Source organism: Emys orbicularis, chromosome 12 (genome assembly GCF_028017835.1).
Source record: "Emys orbicularis isolate rEmyOrb1 chromosome 12, rEmyOrb1.hap1, whole genome shotgun sequence".
Lineage (NCBI taxonomy): Eukaryota > Metazoa > Chordata > Testudines > Emydidae > Emys > Emys orbicularis.
The window spans coordinates 50,108,617-50,133,799 of NC_088694.1; the positions used below are offsets into that span (position 1 = coordinate 50,108,617).

At 49.0% G+C, this 25,183-nt stretch overlaps 1 gene segment (V, D, J or C); it reads left to right on the forward strand.

The window, feature by feature from the left end:
- Positions 1–120: 120 nt before the first annotated feature.
- LOC135886363 (Ig mu chain C region membrane-bound form-like) lies at positions 121–24,510 on the forward strand. The segment is given in 9 exon segments: positions 121–130; positions 221–529; positions 1,990–2,316; positions 2,626–2,946; positions 7,850–8,164; positions 9,293–9,621; positions 10,121–10,446; positions 17,921–17,937; positions 24,308–24,510. Coding segments are annotated over 9 exon segments (2,157 nt in total).
- Positions 24,511–25,183: the final 673 nt, after the last annotated feature.

Sequence of the window (25,183 nt, forward strand, 5' to 3'; positions counted from 1 at the left end):
AAGTTAAAGGCAGAGAGAAGGTCTATGACAGGCCCAAAGTCCCACAGCAGCTGGGAATAGAACCTGAGTCCTGACTCCTTTTCCAGTGAATTGACCACTGGGCCATACAGCCACCGGGCCATGGAAGGAGGTGGATAGACAGATGTAGGTTGATCAGTGACATGGTTTTCAGATTTTCCCCCTTTTGATGGTTTCTCTTATATTCTCTTTCTTTTTCCAGCAAAATCCACCCCCCCCTCCGTCTTCCCCCTGGTTCCCTGCTGCACCCAGACTGGCAGTGCTCCCCCGGACACAAGCTTGGCCTGCCTCGTAACTGGCTATTTGCCATCACCAGTGGACATCACGTGGAATTCTGGCAAAGTGACCCAGGGGGTCAAGAATTTCCCAGAGGTGACGATGAGCGACGGGTTCCACACCCGGAGCAGCCTGCTGATCCTCCCTGACAGGTCCCGGCAGGGCGACACCTACCAGTGCGATGTGACACATCAAGGCACAGCAAAGACAGTGTCGAAGAAGTTCCCTCAGGAATGTAAGACATGCGGTGGGGGAGGACAGGACAGCCAGGCTGAGATTTTCAAAGCGCCTAGAGGGTCTGGGAGCCAGTTAATCTTAATCCACATCCCGTAGGTGCCTCTGGAAAAATCTCACCCTGAACGACTGGGGAAAGTTTGGCCCAGTGTTGAAACACGCTGAGCCCTGGTGCTTTGTCACTGCAGAACTCCTGCCCACAGCGCCCCCTCCATGGACCCCTGAATGAGGAAAACCTTCAGGTGAAAGGCACCCCTGGGCAGAGACCTATGTTCCACTAAGGGGGAGAGTTTTCAGCCCCAGCTAAAGGATTTAGGCACCCGGTTCCCATGGAAACTTGGCATGCAAATCCCTTAGGCACCTTGGGAAATCTTAGACACGCAGCTGGGCTGAAATGGCACCTAAGCCCCATGCTGGCCCTTCTGTACAGGGGAAAACTTCGGCTCACTGCCTGACTCCCTCACCCTCACCCTCACCCAAACCCAGACTAGAACAAAGCCCATTCGCCACGTCAATCCAAAGCCTCAAAGCAAAACTAGTGCAACTCAGAGCACAGGATCCCAGCCACCAGGGGCTCCTCCAGCGTTCAGCCGGCTGGATGGGGAGCACCCCCCCCTTCCCACTAGGTCACCTTTCCTGCATGTTTCCTAGGCCTCCTGCCTGGTCCACATCTAGAGATTTTCCCCTCAGGCGCTTTCCTCAGCACTGAACCAGAAGCTTTCCCTTATACAGACTGCAGCAAGCCGTCCCATGAAACTACAATTCCCAGCAATCGCTGGCCTTAAAGGGGCTATATCGCCTTACAAGCTTGCACTGGTTACCCCTCTCTGTCATGGAGCTGTGTGTGTTTCTTGCACTCCGGCTGTTCTTGGGCATCTTTTGAAATGGATACAACCCCAGAGCAGCAAACCTAGGCATTTTGGGGTCAGAACTTCAACGGGTGTAAATCATCTGATCTCCACTGAAGTCAGTGACACTGTGCCAACTTACATCAGCTGAGGATTTGACCCTTTATCCGTAGTCAGACACAGTCAGTTCTCACCCAGGTTTTCTTCTGACGCCATGTCATGCTGTACAGCGCCACGGTCCCCCTGAAATAGGGGGCATTAATTGAGAAAAACAAGTTCAAATAAACAAACACAGCTCAAGTTCCAGCTTTGTCCCTGCTGATTACCAGGGAGAACACACTCCATGCAGCACATGCAGAAAGAATGCACGGAGGCATTTAATATTTGCCTAGATGATTTAAGGGCCCTGTTCCCATTTGTTTTAATCCCTTACATGGCTGTGAAAAATCTCAGCCCTAGAGGCTGATTAAAGTACTCAATGTAAATGTACCACACCAAGGTGGGCTTTTTGCTAGTGCTGGGAGGACTTTAGAGTTAGCACTCTCTCTGGAAGGGGACTGGGGATCTACAGACAGTGACACTGGACTGTGTTTTCCCCTCTCTCTGCTCTCAGCGTGTGGTTTGACAACGCCCCCCCAGGTTCACCTGCTGGTCCCCACCTGCGAGGACAGCTCCACAGAGAGCCAGCTGGAGCTGGTTTGCCTCCTCTTGAGCTTCAAACCTGGCAAAGCCGACGTGAAATGGCTGGTGAATGGAAAGGAGAGCAGCCCCCCCAACCCGGCTTTTTCCTCTGCAATGGGCACAGACGGCTTCTACATGGGGCAGAGCCGCATGAACGTCACCAAGCAGAGCTGGGAGAAGGGGGACGTCTACACCTGTCAAGTGACCCACCCAGCAGTGGGAACAGAGCTCTCCATGCACAACACCAGCAAGTGCTTGGGTGAGGGGCTACGCCCGTGCATGGCAGGGAGGTGGGGTGGAGAGTTACTCAGAAACCAGCCCTGCCTACGGGTAGGTGGGACTGCACCTGGACACCAGTGTGCTGGGAGACATAGGAGTACCGTAGAGAAACTGGTACTGTAGGTGGATGGGAAGAGAAAGAGATACAATGGATGGATGGATGGGATGGATACTATGAGTGTTCTGATGGAGGTGGATGGATAGATTAGATTAGATTAGATTTCAATAGTCTTTTTCTGCCTTTCCACATTATTTGAACTGGTCAATGACATCTCTTTGCATTTCTCAGCCTACCTCAGAAGCTCACTTGACCCAACCATCTATTTAACCAAACCCTCCTATGAAGACATCATCAAAAATTCTGGTCACGTTGCCTGTCTAGTTCTGGGTTATGACTTAGCAGTCAGCAGAATCGTATGGAAAGTGGATGGGCAAGTCAGCTCTGCGGTGAAGACAGAACCCCTCAAGATGAACAGCAACGGGACCACCAGCCTGGTCAGTTCTCACCCTGTGTTGCTGGCACAATGGGGACAAGGCACCGAATTTACCTGCAAAGTGACCACACCCTGTTCTGGAGAACTAACCCAGGACATAACCATGAGCAATACAGGTGAGTAGCCTTGGCATCTCAAAGGGAAAGGCAAACTCCAGTCACTGTTAATAGGGATTAGAGGGTGAAACTCACCCCGCACAAGTCCTAGGCAGCCTTTAAGTCCCAGTTAAACCTCCCAAGTAGGACTTTAGCGGAGCCTAGGCCCTCAGCACAGGGGTGTATTGCAGGTGTAATTAGTATTTCCCCTGTGAATCTCTCATTCTCAATCTCTCATTAATTTCCACGTGCACAGTTTTCCCAGCATTCCCTGCCTTATCATTAAATTCCAGCTCCTCCAAGAATTTCACTCCCTTGGCTCCCTGGGATCCGGGGATGAAGCCTGTTAGGGACGTAGTGTCCTATTTGTGACTCTGATCTGATGTGCGTATATACTTCGTACCTCTAGAAGTCAGGCTTGTCACCCAGCATCTGGCCTTTCAGGGCTATTTCTGGTGAGACTCTCTAAGGGTATGTCTACACTACAAAATTAGGTCGAATTTATAGAAGCCGGTTTTATAGAAATCGGTTGTATACAGCAGATTGTGTGTGTCCTCACATAAAATGCTCTGAGTGCATTAAGTCGGCGGACCGCGTCCACCTGTGATGCTAGGGGTTTAAGTCCAGAGGTTAAAAAATATTTATTCATAAGCTGGGTAAGAGCCTCTCTGCCTGCGTGTGTAGTTTGATGCAGTTTCTGCAACACTGGTCGGATTAGGCCCTTGGGCAGGAGGATTTTTCCCTCTGTGGAATAAAGCCATCCCTCCTTTTCCTGGAGACCGAGCCTGTCAGCCAGGTTTCTGTCATCATGGGAGTACTGAGGGGCTGCAAGCTCACCTACTGATGGGATGAGGGCATGCATTTGGGCATTTTTTTTGTTGGTGACTTCAGGGTAGCAGCTCGCTTGGCTTCCCTGTCTGCTCTGGCATTGCCCTTGGTTACATTTTGATTTTCCCTTTGATGGGCTTAGCAATGTACCACTGCTACTGCTGAGGGGAGTTGTACCGCTTCTAATAGCCGGAGAATTTGAGACCCAGGCTTAACTGGGGAGCCTTGGGCTGTCAGCATTCCCCTTTGCTTCCACAAACCAGCGTGAGCCTGCAGTACCCCAAAAGCATACTTTGAGTCAGTAAAGATATTAACCCGTTTGTCTTTTGCCAGCTCGAGTGCACGAGTCAGGGCCACTAGTTCAGCAAGTTGGGCAGATATCCAAGCAGGTAAACTTTTAGCTTCCACGGTATTATGAAGTGTCACAATAGCATAACCCGCCCTTCTTTGCCCATTTACAACGGCACTACTGCCATCAGTATACCATTCCAAGTCAGCATTTGGGAGTGGTTGATTTTTTAAATCTGGGTGGCTGGAGTAGTGGGCATCTATGATTTCCAGACAGTTATGTTCCTGCTTTTTTGTCTTTGGTAGCAGGGTAGCTGGATTAAGGGAGGGACAGATTTGCAGGGTAACTTCAGGGTTCTTTAACAGTTTTGCCTGGTACCGAGCAACCTGAGCCTTTGTGAGCCAGAGACCACACTTAGTATCCAGCAGGGCTTGAACCATATGGGGAATAGAGACTTGCACAGTTTTTCCCAGTGTCAGTTTTTTAGCTTCCCCAAGCACTAGGGCAGTGGCTGCTACTGCTCGCAAGCATGCTGGCCATCCCTTTGAAACTTGATCTAGTTGTTTAGAGAAGTATGCCACAGGACGTTTCCAGGCACCTAGTAACTGAGTAAGCACTCCTAGGGCTATCCCTTTTTTTGTATGCACATACAGTTGGAATGGCTTAGAGAGATCTGGCAGACCCAGGGCTGGTGCTTTCATCAGCTTCCTTTTCAAGATTTTAAATGCCCTGTCCGCTTCTGGGGACCAGTGAAAGGGGTCATGATCTGCTCCCTTAACACATTCATACAGAGGGTTAGCCCACAGTCCAAACTCTGGGATCCATATTCTGCAAAAACCTGCCATGCCCAAAAATGCTCTAAGCCGTTTACGGTTACTAGGGATAGGAACTTGGCAGATAGCCTCCTTTCTATTATTTGAGAGTCTTTTTTGTCCCTGCCTGATGTGAAATCCCAGATACTGAACTTCAGGGAGTGCAATTTGAGCTTTGCTTTGAGCTACCCTGTATCCTCGGAGTCCAATAAAGTTCAGGAGACTCACAGTAGCTTTAAGACAAGGGATTAGACCCACAGCAGCAATTAGCAAATCATCTACATATTGCAGAAGGAGGGCTTTGTTCTTATTGTCCCACTTCTTCAAGTCTCTGGCCAGAGCCTGTCCGAACAGAGTGGGGGAATTTTTAAATTCCTGGGCCAATACTGTCCAGCAAAGCTGCTTTTTAACCCTTTGTTTGTCCTCATTATGCCTGGCAGTATTTTGCAGATCTCACAGTTGCTTGGGCACATTCAGGCCCCCCTTTCTCTTGGTTGTCAGCCAAGTCTTAGCTGTGAACAATGTCCTTGGATAGGGCCAGCATGACTGAGCTTGCTAGCTATATTTTTTTGTTAACTAGTTTTTTTTGGGGGGGGCTTTTTTTAATTTACAAAGGAACTTTTTACTTTTTATTTATACACTTTTTTTTAAAAATAATGAATACATACTCATTGCCATTATACACCCTTGCAGTAACATAACTTTTATACAGAGCTTTGAAGCAACAAACCAGGACGAGCACACTCACTTCTGAGGATTTCACTTAGTACAACCTTTGGTGTCCAATAGCTTTTTTTTTTAAACTTTAGATGCCTTCTCTGTGCCTTCTCCTTAGCCTTAGCTATAACCTGATTTCGCTCCACTTCAGACAAAATGGGATGATTGCAATATACTTATAAAATCCTGTCAGGCTTATGGCTAGCCAGACACCCTTCAAAGATTGAAATAAACCTGCTTGGATTCGTCGAGAACTCCCCTGCCTTTGCCTTAAAAGCAGCTAGGTGTACAGGGTTAAAAGGAACATGAGAATACACTGACACAATCTGGGCTGCACGATCCTGTGTTCCTGGACGGGCTACCGCACTCTCAGTAATCAACGGATACAATCCCACCAGGGGGGGGGGGTACTCTCTGGAGCCTGTGGGGGTGGAGGAGCCGAAGGGGACACCGATTCTGCCATTACAACTGTAGGAGGGTTCTGGGGTTTAGCAGCCGTTACTACCGAGCCTGTCGGAGTCAAATGGCACTTGTGCAAAATATCAGTCCTATTTTTTAACATCATAAACGTATACGCATGGAGATGTTCATTCCATTTACCTGTTCTCTGACAAAACAAAAGCAACTGAAGGATCGTGTTGTAATTAAGTGATCCTTCCGGTGGCCACCTTTCTTGGCACTCTAGCTGATACTGAGGCCAATCAACTGTACAGAACCTTTTCAATTTACTTTTAATTAACTGGTCAGATCCAAACACTTTCCAGTTCCCCAGAATGCATTTTAAGGGTGTACACTGTACCCTGCCGGCTGTACTCTGTCCCTGCCCCATACTCTAGGGAGACACTGGGCGTCCCCAGGTCAAAACAGGTAAAGTCCCCACTGGACTGTTCCTACCTTATCCAAGGGTCTGGTTCTGCACCGTCGCCCTATCCACGGGACCGGTTCCCCACCGTCGCCCGCAACTGCTTCTCCACTGTCCGAGTGCGTTGCACCGTTGTGCCCTCCGGGGTCGAGCAAACCACGTCTCCACCGAGGCCCCCGATGAAGTCACCGGTGAGCTCTGGGCGTCGGTCATCGTCGTAATCCGTCGGCCGCCAGGAGGGATCCGGGCAAGGCTAAATTTCAGCCTCGAGCCCACCCAGGGACGCCAAAACTGTTGCTGGCCCAAAAGGGCCCAAGGAGGCAGCAACAGCGGGGTTTGTTGCCCGGTGTGCTTTGCACCAATGAAGACACCGAGGTGGAGAAACAAAGCAAATTTATTTGAGATTTTTGAATATGCACTAGGAGACCAACATGTCTTAAATTAAGCGCAGCACATACAAGCAATTTTTTAAATATATTTTAAGTAGTTTTTGTGCAAGCCTTTGTTTATTTTACCCCTACCCTTTCCTTTTAGACAACAGTTATAGCAGGTACACATTGTGCATGTTAAAAACTTTTCCATTAGCATGCTTATTTATGGCCTTGTAGATTTATGCGCACGCAGTTTCCCACCCCCCAAATCTCTACTGTGTTTGTGAGCGAGCAAAACAGCAGCTGTCTGCTAAAAAAGCTGACCGTTACATTTTTGCTTTAACATGTAAGCAATTAGCATAAAAATAAATAAAAATTCACAAAATAAAGTCACTATAGCTTACTTAAACCCAAAGCAAAAAAGCTTCATCGGCACTTCTGGCCTTCCACTTTCCTAAGTTACCTAGTAGCTAGGCCTAGTAACACCAACAGCTTCCTCCCTCCCTCCCCTCTAAGGGAATGCTGGGAAATGTAGTTCTTTCCCTGCTCCAGGGCTGGCTCTATAGGCAGGGAGCTAACCAAGGAACTACAGCTCCCAGGGCCCCCTGTTGGTTCTCAGCTCCCAGGCTGGATCCCTGCCGCCCCTGCAAATGGGCTGCCCCAAGCACCTGCTTGCTTTGCTGGTGCCTAGAGCCGCCCCTGTGAAGAAGATGAATATGATGATGGTGATGAAGACGAAAATGAAGATGATGATGTTAAGTTGTTTCCGTTTAAGGTTGAGGATCTGGAAGGTCACTGTGCATTCTGCGGGGAAGGCTCGGGAGTTCAGTTCAGTGTTTGGGTGAAGATCAGGATTTCTCTGAGTTTCAAGGGAGATGATGCTCAATGGTTGGGTTTTTATTTTGCCTGGTCTAGCTTCACACAAACCCTGAACAACTGCCCTCTCTGGCCCCTTCACACAGTGATAGCTGCTGGATCTAAGTCCTTAACTTAGACATGCAAACCAAGTCTTCTTCTTCTCTTCCCCCTCTTCCTTTTCATTTAGGCATCAGGAAGTAGGAGCCCTCAGTCACCATCTCCCGAGCCTACCACAAAGACATCTCCGGGAACAAAGTTTCCTTGACTCTCATCTGCGAAGCTAGTGGCTTTTACCCTGAAGAGATCAGCATCTCATGGTTGAAGAACAACTCCCCGGAACTCAAGTCCAGTTACAACAATGGCCCTGTGTCAGGAAGTGTCACTTTCTCTGCCTACAGCATCCTGAAGGTTGAGCAAAGCCAAGGAGAAGGAAATTACACCTGCGTGGTACATCACCCGGCCATGGAAGAGCCCAAGAGTGTTGTGGAAACGTTGTCCCTTGGTAAGTGGATTCTCAGAGTCAGGTATTAATTTGGGGATGTCCACACGCTTTCTTATCCCATCCAGCCAATGGCATGAACAACTGCATGACTCCATGTGAGCCCTGGTGGGAGGGGAGGCAATGAAGGATTTCTACCTCCATTATGATGCCGTCTTTGGTGAAACTAAGAACTGCATGTTTTATTGAAACCTGAGCTGGGTGGGGAACGCCCCCTCCACTCCAGTGCAGGAGAATTCCCTGTATTCCCAAGCCATTATCCAATTTGCAATGCCCCAATTAATGGGGATCCCAACCCACCCCTGGATGAGATGATTCCACAGCTTCACAGACCCCATCATCACTGAAGGAAGTGCAGGAAAATTGTCCTAATTGCAAAAGGGAATTTAAGGGAGGGTGCAGACTGTAATCTCATTGGGCTGTGCTTTGGTCAAGACATTGGGATGGACACTCTTGCTCTTGCAGAAAGTGCACGGAGGTCTTTCATGGCAGGGAGGTGGTTCACAGAAAATTTTCTTTCCTTCTTTATCATGGATCCCCTGGGCAGTTGTTTGCCTCACACTTGTACATGGATTCCAACAGTGGCAGATTCACAATTTTGTCCTTTTGGCCCCTTCTTATAGGTCTGGGTGCCAGGCATGACCATGGGCAGGTCATTTGTCCTCTGTGTCCCAGCTGCCATCTCTGGGAAATGGGGATAATTATGCTGAGCTCAGGCAGGTCATCGAGCTCATGAATTTCTGTCTGGAAGGTCCCTGAGTTGAGCAACCACTTCAGGTCTGTCCCTGGCCATGTTTTCCGCAATGGGGCTTTCTCCCAACAAAACCGGAGATGTTCAGATTTGCTCCTGGGATCCAGATACCCAAATAACCATAATGGGACCCAGGAATCCCTATCCCTTGATTGGCTGGAAAAACTCAGCCGTTGTTCCCGGGGCTCCATAAAATGAGGGTCCTGCCTCTTTCACCAGGGTACCCAGTCCCCAATTTACAACTCCAATGACCCTCAGCCCCTTTCCCAAAGAGCCCCTGGGCTTTGCACCCCTGAGAGAGAGGCACTCAGTTACCACCTGGTGCCTGTTGAAATATTTGCTCAGCCCAGCCCTCAACACTGCCTCCTGCCCCCAACCAGGTGTCAGCAACTGTAATCGACACCCTCTGGAGGTCTCTCTCCTTCCCCCTTCCCTGGAGGACCTCTACATAGCACAGAATGCCACCATCAGTTGTTTGGTTAGTGGCATGGAGACCCCCGGCAGCCTGGAGGTCTCCTGGAGCCGGGGTAGCGGGGGCCTGTTGGCCGTGGTCACCAGAGAGCCGGTGCTGCAGGAAGATGGCACCTACAGTGCAACCAGCATCTTGCGGGTGTGCGTGGAGGAGTGGCAGGCGGGGGAGGAGTTCACCTGCACCGTGAAGCACCAAGACATCCCGTTGGCCATTGTCAAGACCATCCGCAAGAGTCACAGTAAGAACTCGGCCTTTCCCCTGTAGGGGGCGCCAGCTCCAATCCGGCTGCAGGCTGGGGGGAGTGGCTGGCTCAGGGTGTGGGGAATGGGACATGGGACCTTCTTCTCTAGGGGGCGCCAGCTCTGATCTGGTTTCAGGGGTTTGGGACTGGGAGTTACACATTTGTGGGTGGGTCGAAATGTGCAAATTTCTGAGACAGAAGGGGACAGAGAGTCAGGACTCCTGGGTTCTTTTTCTGTCTCTGGGAGGGAAGTGGGATGTAGTGGGTTAGAATAGGGAGACTGGACGCTGTGACTCCTGGGTTCTAGCCCTTTTTCATGGAAGGTATTTGGATCCAGTGGGTTAGTGTGGCCCGAACTCCTGGATTCTATCCATGGGTCTGGGAGGGGAGTGGGGGGGTCTAGTGGGACATAGCAGGGTGATGAGGGTGGGGGATGGTAGCCAGGTCTCCTGGGTCCCAATCCTTAGCATTAACCCCTCGCTGTTTCTCATGGCAATGGTCTCCCTCCGGGCCCCTTCTGTCTACATCTCCCCTCCTCACGCTGAGGAGCTGACTCTCTGGGAATCGGCTACCATCACCTGCCTGGCCTCCGGCTTCCAGCCCAGAGAGATCTTGGTGACATGGACCCAGCAGGACTGGCCCGTGCCCCAGGAAGCCTACACCAACATCGTCCCTGTCCGGGAGGCTGGGAAGGAGGAGCTCTTCTTCATCTACAGCAAACTCAATGTCTTGGCGTCTGAATGGGAGCAGGGGGACACGTACGCCTGCATGGTAGGGCACGAGGGTCTGCCCATGACCTTCATCCACCAGAGCTGTCATAGGTTTCACCCCCACTCTGATCTTTAGAGTACAGATGTGGGGACCTGCATGAGAAGCTTTAAGCTCAATTACCAGCTTAGATCTGGTTTAGCTGCCACCATCCAAATAGTTTGAGTCACTTGGGAAACTCTGTCTTCTCCCCCAAAACCTTTCCCTCCCTGGGTAGCCTTGAGAAACTCCTCCACCAATTCCCTGGTGAACATCATCCAAACCCCTTGGATCTTAAAACAGGGAGAAATTAACCCTCCTTTTCCCCACCAACTCCTGGTGGATCCAGATCCACCCCCCTTGGATCTAAAAACAAGGAAAAAAATCAATCAGGTTCTTAAAAAAAAGGCTTTTAATTAAAGAAAAGAAAGGTAAAAGAAAACTCTCTGGGAGAGATTAGCATACCAGTTACTCTCACAGACAACAAATTCAAAACACAGAGGATGTTCCCCTGGGCAAAAACTTAGTACACAAAAGAATACCCAATTTGATTATTTCCTAATGCCCAAGACAAGTTACAAAGAAATAAACATAAACCTATTTATTTCCTTCACTAATACTCTCTACTTGATAAGAGGCTGAATTCTGGAGCTTTTCCACTCCGGTCAAAACTGAAAGTGACTCAGACAAAGGGAACTTCCCTATTTCCTTTTGAACCATCTTGTCCTCCCATTGGTTCCTCTGGTCAGGTGTCAGCTAGGCTAGGTGAACTTCTTAACCCTTTACAGGTAAAAGAGGCATTAACCCTTAACTATCTGTTTATGACACGCCCCCCCAAATCTCAGACAGTGTTGGACCGCACTGGCTGTGATTTCTTTCTAAACTTTAGAATAAACAGATTAATAAAACAAATGCACCTTTACATATACTACTACTTAGGTAAAAACTACAAGATTTTTTACATTTTAAGGACAATTTTAACCAGTTGATTCTGGGAAACTTTTACGGGAGAGTGCATTAGCCACTTTGTTAGAAGCCCCTGAAATGTGTTGAATTTCAAAGTCAAAATTTTGAAGAGCTAAACTTCACCGAAGAAGTTTTTTGTTATTCCCCTTGGCGGTATGAAGCCACGTTAGCGCAGCATGGTCGGTTTGTAGTTGGAAACGCCGTCCCCAAACGTATGGGCGTAGCTTTTCCAGGGCGTACACAATGGCATAGCATTTTCTTTTGCTGATTGACCAGTGGCTTTCCCTCTCAGACAGTTTCTTGCTGAGAAACACGACAGGATGGAATTCTTGATCCGGTCCTTCCTGCATTAAAACTGCTCCCACACCCCACTCGGACACATCTGTGGTTACTAGGAACGGTTTGTCAAAGTCTGGGTCCCTTAGCACAGGGTCAGACATGAGAGTCGCCTTAAGCTGGTTAAAGGCCTTTTGACACTTATCAGTCCACTGAACTGCATTTGGCTGTTTCTTTCTGGTTAGGTCTGTCAGCGGGGCGGCGATTTGGCTGTAGTGTGGTACAAATCGCCTATAATATCCGGCCAAGCCTAAGAAGGATTGGACCTGTTTCTTTGACTTTGGAACCGGCCACTTTTGGATAGCATCCACTTTGGCCTGTAGGGGATTTATAGTTCCTTGACCCACCTGGTGCCCCAGGTACGTCACTCTGTTTTGGCCTATTTGACACTTTTTAGCCTTAACAGTTAGTCCTGCCTGTCGGATGCGCTCGAAGACTTTTTTCAGGTGCTCCAGGTGTTCTGCCCATGAATCAGAAAAAATGGCCACATCATTGACGTAGGCAACTGCAGATTCTCCCAATCCCGCTAGGAGACCATCTACAAGTCTTTGGAAGGTGGCGGGTGCATTTCGCAGCCCGAAAGGGAGCACATTAAATTCATACACCCCTGCCTGGGTGACGAAGGCTGACCTTTCCTTGGCAGGTTCATTTAGTGGTACTTGCCAGTACCCCTTGGTTAAGTCTAAGGTAGAGATGAATTGGGCATGTCCCAATTTCTCCAATAGCTCATCTGTGTGTAGCCTCAGCCCTGGCCATCTGTCTGTCATGTTCCTTTTTGTTCTCCTCAGCCTGGAATTTGGCTAATTCTTCTAGGTCCTGTTGCATAGTTTTTTCCCCTTTGCCTGACATTTTCCCCCTGGTCTACTTTAGCTATCTGACGGGGGCGGGAAACAGCTTGGAATGTTTGGTTACTGTAATGTGACTGTTTAAAAAAAACCCAAGTAAAACAGGTTTTTTTGTGACTTGTCTTGGCAATATGTTAATGGCCCTCCAGTGCTCACAGCTGGAGCTTCCCTTCTAACAAAAAGCCCTCTGTTAGAAGCTCTTATCTGTTTGCCTTCAGGGTATCTCTCCTTCACTGCTTCCCCAGCATCTCAAAGGAGCAAAAAAAAATCTGGCTTTTGGTTCCTAAAAAATCCCTCACCGCTGCCCACCATGTCATAGGTTTCACCCCCACTCTGAACTTTAGAGTACAGATGTGGGGACCTGCATGAGAAGCTCTAAGCTCAATTACCAGCTTAGATCTGGTTTAGCTGCCACCACCCAAATAGTTTGAGTCACTTGGGAAACTCTGTCTTCTCCCCCAAAACCTTTCCCTCCCTGGGTAGCCTTGAGAAACTCCTCCACCAATTCCCTGGTGAACACCATCCAAACCCCTTGGATCTTAAAACAGGGAGAAATTAACCCCCCTTTTTCCCACCAACTCCTGGTGGACCCAGATCCACCCCCCTTGGATCTAAAAACAAGGAAAAAAATCAATCAGGTTCTTAAAAAAAAGGCTTTTAATTAAAGAAAAGAAAGGTAAAAGAAAACTCTCTGGGAGAGATTAGCATACCAGTTACTCTCACAGACAACAAATTCAAAACACAGAGGATGTTCCCCTGGGCAAAAACTTAGTACACAAAAGAATACCCATTTTGATTATTTCCTAATGCCCAAGACAAGTTACAAAGAAATAAACATAAACCTATTTATTTCCTTCACTAATACTCACTACTTGATAAGAGGCTAAATTCTGGAGCTTTTCCACTCCGGTCAAAACTGAGGGTATGTCTACACTACGGGATTAATCCGAATTTATATAATTCGAATTTTGGAAACAGATTGTATAAAGTCGAATGTATGCGGCCACACTAAGCACATTAATTCGGTGGTGTGCGTCCATGTACCGGGGCTAGCGTCGATTTTTGGAGCACTGCACTGTGGGTAGCTATCCCATAGCTATCCCATAGTTCCCACAGTCTCCTCCACCCATTGGAATTCTGGGTTGAGATCCCAATGCCTGATGGGGCCAAAAACATTGTTGCGGGTGGTTCTGGGTATATCCTCCCCCCTCTCCAGGGAAGCAACGGCAGACAACCGTTTCGCGCCTTTTTCCTGGGTGAACACTGCAGACGCCATACCACGGCAAGTATGGAGCCCGCTCAGCTCAAGACAGCAGTCATGAACATTGTAAACACCTCGCGCGTTATCGTGCAGTTTATGCTGAACCAGAACCTGCAAAACCAGCCGGCCAGGAGTAGGCTACGGCAGCGTGGTGGCGAGAGTGATGAGGATATGGACATGGAATTCTATCAAACCGCGGGACCTGGTGCTTTGGAGATCATGCTGTTAATGGGGCAGGTTATAGCCATGGAACGCTGATTCTGGGCCCGGGAAACAAGCACAGACTGGTGGGACCGCACAGTGTTGCAGGTGTGGGACGATTCCCAGTGGCTGCGAAACTTTCGCATGCGTAAGGGCACTTTCTTGGAACTTTGTGACTTGCTTTCCCCTGCCCTGAAGTGCCAGAATACGAAGATGAGAGCAGCCCTCACAGTTGAGAAGCGAGTGGCGATAGCCCTGTGGAAGCTTGCAATGCCAGAAAGCTACCGGTCAGTCGGGAATCAATTTGGAGTGGGCAAATCTACTGTGGGGGCTGCTGTGATGCAAGTAGCCAAAGCAATCACTGAGGTGCTGCTACACAAGCTAGTGACTCTGGGAGATGTGCAGGTCATAGTGGATGGCTTTGCTGCAATGGGATTCCCTAACTGTGGTGGGGCGATAGATGGAACCCATATCCCTATCTTGGCACCGGAGCACCAGGGTACCCAGTACATAAACCGCAAGGGGTACTTTTCAGTGGTGCTGCAAGCACTTGTGGATCACAAGGGACGTTTCACCAACATCAACGTGGGCTGGCCGGGAAGGGTTCATGACGCTCGCGTCTTCAGGAACACTAATCTGTTTAAACAGCTGCAGCAAGGGACTTACTTCCCGGACCAGAAAATAACCGTTGGGGATGTTGAAATGCCAATAATTATTCTTGGGGACCCAGCCTACCCCTTAATGCCATGGCTTATGAAGCCATACACAGGCAGCCTGGACAGGAGTCAGGAGCTGTTCAACTACAGGCTGAGCAAGTGCAGAATGGTGGTAGAATGTGCATTTGGCCGTTTAAAAGGTCGCTGGCGATCGTTACTGACTCGCTCAGACCTCAGCCAAACCAATATCCCCATTGTTATTTCTGCTTGCTGTGTGCTCCACAATCTCTGTGAAAGTAAGGGGGAGACCTTTATGGCGGGGTGGGAGGCGGAGGCTGAGGCAAATCGCCTGGCTGCTGATTACGCGCAGCCAGACACCAGGGCGATTAGAAGAGCACACCAGGAAGCGCTGTGCATCAGAGAAGCTTTGAAAACCAGTTTCATGACTGGCCAGGCTACAGTGTGAAATTTCTGTTTGTTTCTCCTTCATGAAAACCCGCCCCCTTTATTGACTCATTCTCTGTAAGGAACCCACCCTCCCCCTTCCCCCAGCTTGCTTTCAAAGGAAATAAAGTTACTATAGTTTAAAACTCACGTATTCTTTATTAATTGATTATAAACATAGGGAGAGAACCGACAAGGTAATCTGGGTGAGGTTTGGGAGGAGGATAGGAGGGAAGTAAAAGGCCACTGAAAAAATTCAATATAATGACAGCCTTTTGGTTGGGGTGGAGTGGAAGAGTGCATGGAGCCTCCCCCCCCGCGTTCTTACACGTCTGGGTGAGGAGGATATGGAACATGGTGAGGGGGGAGGGAGGTTATACAGCGGCTGCAGCGGCACTCTGTTATCCTGCTGCCATTCCTGAAGCTTGACCAGACGCCGGAGCATGTCCATTTGATCACGCAGCAGCCCCAGCGTTGCAGCCTGCCACCTCTCATCTTGAGCGTCCCTCATGACCTCACGGTCACTGGCATCTTTCCTAAATTTAGATACCGTGTCCTTCCACTCATTCAAATGAGCTCTTTCATTGCGGGTGCATTCCATTATTTCCGTGAACATCTCGTCTCGCGTCCTCTTTCTCCACCGCCTTATCTGAGATAGCCTTCGGGACGGAGGAGGGGGGCTTGAAAAATTTGCAGCTGCTGGAGGGAGGGTTGAAAAAAAGGAGAGAAGTTTTTAAAATGATACATTTTACAGAACAATGCTTATACTCTTTCATGGTGAACAACACTATTCACATTACATAGCACATGTGATTTCAGTACAAGGTCGCATTTTCCATCTTAATATTGAGTGCCTGTGGCTTTGGTGTTAGAGATCACAGACGCAGGTCGGGGCAACAGAATTCAGCTTGCATGCGGCCATGGTAAGCCATTGTCTTTCGGCTTCTGCGCCCTCCTTTCCCACATACCAAGCAAAGCCCATTGACTGCTGCGGTTTTCCTGTTAACCTTCAGCAGCAGAAAACAAACTAACCCCCCGCCCCATCCAATTCTCTGGGATGATCGCTTTATCCCTCCCCCCACCGCGTGGCTCGTATCAGGGAAGATCCCTGCAGAAACCAAACTAACACCCCCGCCCCTCCTCTCCCGCCATGAATTATCTGGGATGATCGCTGTACCCCTCCCCCCACCGCGTGGCTGGTAACAGGGAAGATCCCTGCTAGCCAAACGCGAAAAGCTCAGGGCCAATTCCCCCCCCCCCCGCCACGCTTGGCTAACTGCAGGGAAGGATTTCTTTTCAGCCACAGGCAAACAGCCCAGTAGGAACGGCCGCCTCTGTCCCCTTAATTAAATTCCCGTATTTCAACCAGGTTACCATGAGCGATATCACTCTCCTGAGGATTACACAGCGAGATAAAGAACGGATGTTGCTTGAATGCCAGCAAACACCGGGACCATACGCTGCCAGGCTTTGTCATGCAATGATACCAGATTACTTGCTGCAAGCATGGCGGTCAAGTGTCCTACCATGGAGGACGGAATAAGGCTGCACTGCCCAGAAACCTTGTGGCAAGGTTTTTGGAGTACCTCCAGGAGAGCTTCATGGAGATGTCCCTGGAGGATTTCCGCTCCATCCCCAGACACATTAACAGACTTTTCCAGTAGCTGTACTGGCCGCGAATGCATCCCAAGTCCTCAGGGCAAAGTAATCATTAAAAAACGCTTGCTTTTAAAACAAGTTTTATATTTTAAAAGGTAAACTCACCTGAGGTCCCTTCCATGGGGTCTTGGTCTTGGATACTGGCTTGGGAGGGTTGGGAGGGTACTTCAGTCAGGCTGAGAAAAAGATCCTGGCTGTTGGGGAGAACGGAGTGCTGGGTGCTCTCCGCAAGCTTGTCGTCCTCCTCCTCCTCCTCCTCTTCCCTGTCCGCAGAATCCTCAGGTGTAGCTGATGAGATTATCCCCGCCTCGGAATCCATGGTCAGAGGTGGGGTAGTGGTGGTGGCCCCCCCTAGAACTGCATGCAGCTCGGCGTAGAAGCGGCATGTCTGCGGCTCTGACCCGGAGCGACCGTTTGCCTCCTTTGTTTTTTGATAGGCTTGTCTGAGCTCCTTGACTTTCACGCGGCACTGCTCTGAGTCCCTATTGTGGCCTCTCTCCATCATGCCCTTGGAGATTTTTTCAAAAGTTTTGGCATTTCGTCTTTTCGAACGAAGTTCTGCTAGCACTGAATCCTCTCCCCATATAGCGATCAGATCCAGTACCTCCCATACGGTCCATGCTGGTGCTCTTTTTCGATTATCGGCCTGCATGGTTACCTGTGCTGATGAGCTCTCTGTGGTCACCTGTGCTCTCCACGCTGGGCAAACAGGAAATGAAATTCAAATGTTCGCGGGGCTTTTCCTGTCTACCTGGCCAGTGCATCCGAGTTCAGATTGCTGTCCAGAGCGGTCACAATGGTGCACTGTGGGACAGCTCCCGGAGGCCAATACCATCGAATTGCGGCCACACTAACCCTAATTCGAAATGACAATATCGATTTTGGCACTACTCCGCTCGTCGGAGTACAGAAATCGATTTCAAGAGCCCTTTATTTCAAAATAAATGACTTCGTTGTGTGGACGGGTGCAGGGTTAATTCGATTTAACGCTGCTAAATCCGAATTAAAGTCATAGTGTAGACCAGGCCTGAGTCAGACAAAGGGAACTTCCCTATTTCCTTTTGAACCATCTTGTCCTCCCATTGGTTCCTCTGGTCAGGTGTCAGCTAGGTTAGGTGAACTTCTTAACCCTTTACAGGTAAAAGAGGCATTAACCCTTAACTATCTGTTTATAACAGAGCGTGGACAAATCCTCCGGTAAACCCACTACCGTCAATGTCTCTGTGATCTTGTCCTACACCGACGTCACTTGCTACTGAGGAGCAGAGCCCTGCGGGCTGCTCACGGCGTATCTGAGATGCCACGGAACCTCGTGGGGTCTGGGATTCCTCTTAGCCTGTGTGTAAAGCTGTGGTAGCTCTGGAGTACAGAGCCTGGCTGTGTGTGGAATATGCCCAAATAAAATGCAACATGCTAGAGTTTGTGATGAAGCGTGTGTCTTCTGGCAGAGACTGTCTCTGTGTCTTATCTACCCACCCACGCTTCCTCCCACAATATCTAGATGGATCCATCCACCCTTCTTTCTTTCTCTCTAGCCATCCTCCTTTCCTTATGGATTGTCTCCATCAATTCATCCTTCCACAGGATCCATCCGTCCATCCATCCTACCCTCTGTAGTACCTGTCTCTTTGATTCTACCATATCCATCCATTCATACATGCAAAATTATGCAGTGTCCTCTCTGCATCCATCCATCCTCATGCAGTGTCATGTTTCTACCTGCCCACCCCTCTGCAGTGAGTTGCTATCCACCCATTATTATTCATGATAGTGCAGCTCCTAGATGTCCTGACTGAGGTTAGGGCCCCATTGGATGGGCACTGCACGAACACACATAGGGCAAATGTCCTGGAACCAAGGAGCTGATAGTCTAAGCAGACAGAGGCTGGGAGGGGATATTTTGGCACAAAGGGATTAAAATTGGGATGATAGAAAGGAGTGTAACACCCAACTCCCAAGGAACTTGTGAGTTTATTTCACTGGCACCTAATTTCCTAAGAGTCCTTTAAAGACCCCAGCCTAAGTGGCTTGTTTCTGGTCACACTGCAGGTCAGTGGGAGAGGTGGGAATAGAGCCCTGATCCCCCCATCTCCAAGACTTGTTGGTTAACCATTGCACCTGTCTAGCAATGTAGCCCTTGCCACTCTGGCGTCAGAACTCCTCAGAGATGCGTCCTCACCCTGACCACATAAGGTGCAGAGGCAGAGCCCCCAGGAATCTGGTGTTATGTCTGCAGGGAGCTAGGCGGGAGGGTGAGACTGAGTTAGGAGCCTCCATTCCCACCAGCTCTGTCCCTGGATGTATGACCATGGGGTGGTGTGCAGGGGAAGTGATTTCACCTCTGTGTTCAGGGTTAGGGAGACCGATACTGGAACACAGCATTCAGTTCTGGAGTCAACATGCAGTGATAGTCAAAAAGGTAACAATGGTAGGAACCATTAGGAAAGGGACAGATAATAAGAAATCTCATAATGCCACTATATAAATACATGGTATGTCCACAGCTTGAATACTGTACGATTGGTGTGGAGAAAGTAAATAAGGAAGTGTTATTTTTCCTTTCACATAACACAAGAACCAGGGGTCACCCAATGAAATTAAATGGCAGCTGGTTTAAAACAAACACAAGGAAGTACTTCTTCACACAACAGAGTCAACCCATGGAACTAGTTATCAGGGGATGTTGTGATGGCAAAAAATATAGCTGGGTTCAAAAAAGAATTAGACAAGTTCATGGAGGATAAGTCTATCAAAGCTTATTAGTCAAGATGGTCAGGGACGCAGCCCTAAGCTCTTGTTGTCCCTAAGGCTCTGCCTGTCATAGGCTGGTACTGTACGACAGCAGATGGATGACTCAATAATTACCCTGATCTGGTTATTCCCTCTGATACATCTGGCATCAGCCACTGTTGGAAGACAGGATACTGGGGTAGATGGACCATTTGTCCCATGCAGTGTGGCCATTCTCTTGTCCAACATTTAAAAAGAAGTTTGAAAAATTGGAGAGGGTGCAAAAGAGAGCTCGAAAAATGATTAGAGGGTTGGAAAAAATACCTTCCAGTGAGAGATAGAAGGAGACAAATTGGCTGAAAGACAGATTCAGGAGATGGCTTCATTGATATATATAAGTACCTCCCTGGGGAGAAAGTACCAGGCAGTAAAGGTCTGTAACTTAGTATAGAAAGGCTGAAGAGGAGCCAATGGCTGGAAGTTAAACCTAGACAGATACAAATGTAGAATAAAGCACTGCGGGGTGGATCAGGGTTGTGCTGACACTGCAGATACAGTCTACCGGACTGTCCTGGGCCTCACCACAGTGCGGCCCAATTGCCAGCATCTAAGCGGCAGCCCTTGGGTTCTGGGCTGTGTGGCCTAATGGGCCGAGACAATACGGCCACCCACGAGCACAGAGTGGTGTGGCCTAGTGCCCAGGGTCAATATATCAGCCCTCGAGTGCAGGATTTTGTTTCCTAGGGGCTTGAGTCAATATAGCGCCCTTTGAGTGCAGGGGAGCGTGGCCTAGGAGTCAGAGTGAATAGAGAAGCCCTCAAATGCAGGGGAGTGTAGTGTAATGGCCAAACCCAGGGGCCGTCACCAGAGGGGGTGATGCCCAGGGTAGGGGGACATGAGCCCACCCGACTCCACCGGGTCCTGACCCAGGGCCCTAGCAGTGGTGGAGTGGTCCACCACTGGGTCAGCGGGAGTCATAGAATCATAGACTCAAAGGACTGGAAGGGATCTTGAGAGCTCATCTAGTCCAGTCCCCTGCACTCATGGCAGGACTAAATATTATCTAGACCATCCCTGACAGGGATGTCTAACGTGCTCTTAAAAACCTACAATGGTGGAGATTCCACAACCTCCCTAGGCAATTTATTCCAGTGCTTAACCGCCCTGACAGGAAATTTTTTTCTCATGTCCAACCTACACCTCCCTTGCTGCAATTGAAGCCCATTGCTTCTTGTCTATCCTCAGAGGTTAAGGAGAACAATTTTTCTCCCTTCTCCTTGTAACAACTTTTTATGTACTTGTTATCATGTCCCCTTTCAGTCTTCTCTTTTCCAGACTAAGCAAACCCAGTTTTTAATCTTCCCTCATAGGTCACGTTTTCTAGACCTTTAATCATTTTTGTTGCTCTTCTCTGACTTTCTCCAATTTGTCCACATCTTTCCTGAAATGTGGCGCCCAGAACTGGACACAATACTCCAGTTGAAGACTAATCAGCGCAGATTAGAGCGGAAGAATTACTTCTTGTATCTTGCTTACAACATTCCTGCTAATACATCTGAGAATGATGTTTGCTTTTTTTTGCAACAGTGTTACACTGCTGACTCATAATTAACTTGTGATCCACTATGACCCCCAGATCCCTTTCTGCTGTACTCCTTCCTAGGCAGTCATTTCCTATTTTGTATGTGTGCAACTGATTGTTCCTTCCTAAGTAGAGTATTTAGCATTTTTCCTTATTGAATTTCATCCTATTTACTTCAGACCATTTCTCCAGTTTGTCCAGATCATTTTGAATTTTATTCCTATGTTCCAAAGCACTTGCAACCCCTCCCAGCTTGGTATCGTCCGCAAGCTTTATAAGTGTCCTCTCTATGTCATTATCTAAATCACTGTAGAAGATATTGAACAGAACCAGACCCAGAACTGATCCTTGCAGGACCCCACTCATTATACCCTTCCAGCATGACTGTAAACCACTGATAACTACTCTCTGTGAATGGTATTCCAACCAGTTATGCACCCACCTTATAGTAGCTCCATCTAGGTTGCATTTCCCTAGTTTGTTTATGAGAAGATCATGCGAGACAGTATCAAAAGCCTTACTAAAAACAAGATATACCACATCTACCGCTTTCCCCCCATCCACAAGGCTTGTTACCCTGTCAAAGAAAGCTGTCAGTTTGGTTTGACACGATTCGTTCTTGACAAGTCCATGCTGTTACTTATCACCTTATTTTCTTCTACATGTTTCCAAATTGATTGTTTAATTATTTGCTCTATTATCTTTCCGGATACAGAAGTTAAGCTGATTGGTGTGTAATTCCCTGGGTTGTCTTTATTTCTGTTTTTATAGATGGGCACTATATTTGCCCTTTTCCAGTTTTCTGGAATCTCTCCCTCTTCTATGACTTTTCAAAGATAATCGCTAATGGCTCAGATATCTCCTCAGTCAGCTCCTTGAGTATTCTAGGATGCATTTCATCAGCCCCTGATGACTTGAAGCCAACTAACTTATCTAAGTAATTTTTAACTTGTTCTTTCCCTATATTAGCCTCTGATCCTACCTCATTTTCAATGGCATTCACTATGTTAGACGTCCAATCGCCACACACCTTGCTGGTGAAAACCGAAACAGAGACGTCATTAAGCACCTCTGCCTTTTCCGCATATTCTGTTATTGTTTTCCTCCCCTCATTGCAACACTGCAACATGCTGACCTTACACGGGTGGGAGATACCACTCCCTCCAAGTCCCTGGGTCACTTCCGACTGGGCTTCCTGAAGCTGCAGTCCATATCACGTCGGGGTCTCCGGGCTCCTCGGCGCAGGTAATTCCCTGGGACTCCGACTCCAGCTGGTCAGCTGTAGGCAACAGGTCTCTGGTCTGTGTCTCTAGATCTCTGCCTTCCGCAGGCAAGGGCTGTAATGGCCCCTGGGCTGGAGCCTCGACTGAGTCCTTCCTCCTTGGCAGTCAGTGCAGACTGAGCTGGGCTGCTCTTCTTTATACCAGCACAGCATTTGGAGCCTGCTTAGCATGGTCTGAGGGGCAGGACTTCCTCCCCCACTAGGGTGGGATTAACCCTGTCCTGGCTAGTGCGGGTTTGCACACCCCATCACAGGCACAAAATCTGGAAGGGAACCACTGGATTGAACTTCCAGTGGAAGTGGTGGAGTCTCCATCTCAAGATTTGTATATCCAGCCTGGGGCCCATTGCTCCCAATAAAGACAAGTCATTGGGCTCCATAGAGGGGTAGCTGGGTGAGATTCTCTGGCCTATGATATACAGGAGGTCAGGCTCATTGCTGTAATGGTCCCTTCTTGCCTTAACATCTACAAAAGCCCCAGTCAAGGTTTCAGAGCTAGGAAGGTCACGTCAATTATCCACCACGGAACTCTGTGGCCCAGGCCATCGAGTGCGCTGGTGGGTGAATTAAGATTTCAGTTGGTACATCCAGACAGCTGAGGCCTCTCATGCCAGCCCTTTGAGTAACAAGGAGTGTACTAAGTTGCGGAGGCTCCAGGCCACTTCCCAGGAGGCGTTCGTGCTGTTGACAAGACACATGGATGGGCTCAGGGAATGCTGGGCTGTGAGTCCTTCCAGCTCTTGGGAACGGGTTCCCAATGGAGCCCAGGCTGGTGGTGAGTGAAAGAGGCTCCTACTGAGTGGTATCCCATGTGCAATGAGTTGGGAGAGGTCTTTACTCAGTCCCCAGGACACAACAATACAGACGGCTCAAGGAATTAGAAATGGGCCATGGAGACGTCTGCCTACAGGGACTGAGGTCACTGCTGTGTGACGGTGGCAGAGTCGCTCTGAGAAATCAGTTGGGGGCCATCACTTCTGTTTCCAGCGTCCTGACAATATGGGGCAGCTCAGGGTGTTGGTGATGGGGTGGCCATGCCTTTCCCCCTTTTGTAGGTGTTGCCCAAATGTGGGGATGGGCGGCAGATCTTCCCCCTTCTCGGAGCATGGGTTGCAATGGAGTCCAAGCGGGTAGTAGCTTAAAAGTTGTTCCCGTCAGATGACCCTGTTATTAGGTGTATTACAGTCGTGTGTAGAGCTCTCCACTCAGTTTGGGACCCCAGTGCGCTAGGAGCTGCACACACGTAGAGTAAGAGACAGTCTCTGCCCAGAAGAGTTTAATGTCCAAACAGAGAAAGGGCGTGAAGGGAAACTGAGGCACAGAGAGGGGAGGTGAATTGCCTGAGGTCCCTCAATGTCAATGACAGAGCTGGGAATAGACCCATGGGGGTCCTGAGTCCCATCCTAGTGCTGTGTTCATTGGACCACACTCCCTCTGGGATGGTGCGAGTTGGGGGAGGTCTCAGAACAGCTCAGTGGGTAAATTCTCCAGGTCCCCAAAATAGGGACTTTTGGTGGTGGGGGAATTGGTGCCTCTGCTGTCCGGGAACCGGTCCCAGCACAGCTCAATCTGGCATTGACTGGGAAGATGCTGCTGTTTGATGGGTGTGCATGGCCCCATTGAGTTATGCATTGGCAGGTCTCAGCCCAGTTCCCTGGCTGGCCAAGGGAGGGGGAGGGCATGCTCGGGGAGGGGCATGTAGTGCCGCTGGCTGGAGTTTGCAAAGGAGCCAAAGGGCGAGAAATTTAATGGAAGTTGGGGGCTGAATCCCTGAGGCTGCTCTGAGAATTGCAGCCTGTGACGGGGGGTCTCCACCTGCAGCCTGCCGGTCTCTCCTGGCAGGGAACCCTCTGTCTCTGGCCCTGGACAGGAACTCCTGCCAAGAGCACAGATCGGAGCTCCCTGCTGGGCCCACTCAGCTCCTTGGCTTAATGAAGAGGCCTCTCTAACCAGCCCGTTTATCTCATCCCCAGCTCCTCACTGCCTGGTGGAGGACCACGGCATCTATGTTGAAGGAGGAGAGGAGGAATCTGACGGTCTCTGGACACCTGTTGTCTTCGTTGCTCTCTTCCTGCTCAGCCTGTTGTACAGCACCGGCGTCACGCTGGCTAAGGTAATAGCCACAGCTACCTTCATGGTCACCTCACTGCTTATAGCAATAACCAGTGCTCAGTAATCTATCCCCCCATCAGCCACCAACCATCCTCGGTAACTACTCAGTCACCCACATTCAGTGATGAAATTCAATAAGGAGAAATGCAAGGTATTCCACTTAGGAACGAACAACCAGTAGCACACATACAGAATGGGAAATGATTGCCTAGGATGGAGTACTGCCAAAAGGGATCTGGGGGTCATAGCGGATCACAAGCTAGATATTAGTCAACAATGTAATACTGTCGGAAAAAAACCCCAAATTCTGGGATGTATTAGCAGGAGTGTTATAAGGAAAACATGAGAAGTAATTCTTCCGCTCTGCTCCGCGCTGATACGGCCTCAGCTGGAATCTTCTGTCCAGTTGTGGGCACCACATTTCAGGAAAGATGTGGAAAAGTTGGAGAAAGGCCATAGGAGAGCAAGAAAAATCATTTAAGGGCTTGAAAACATGAGCTGTGAGGGAAGATTGAAAGAACTGGGTTTGTTTAGTCTGGAGAAGAGAAGACTGGGGTAGCCGGGGCGGGGGAATGACATGATAACATTTTTGAAATACATAAAAGGTTGTTACAAAAAGGAGGATGAAAAATTGTACTCGTTATCCTCAGAGGATAGGACAAGAAGCAATGGGCTTAGATTACAGCAAGGGCAGTTTAGGTTGGACATTGGAAAAAACTTCCTAACTGTCAGGCTGG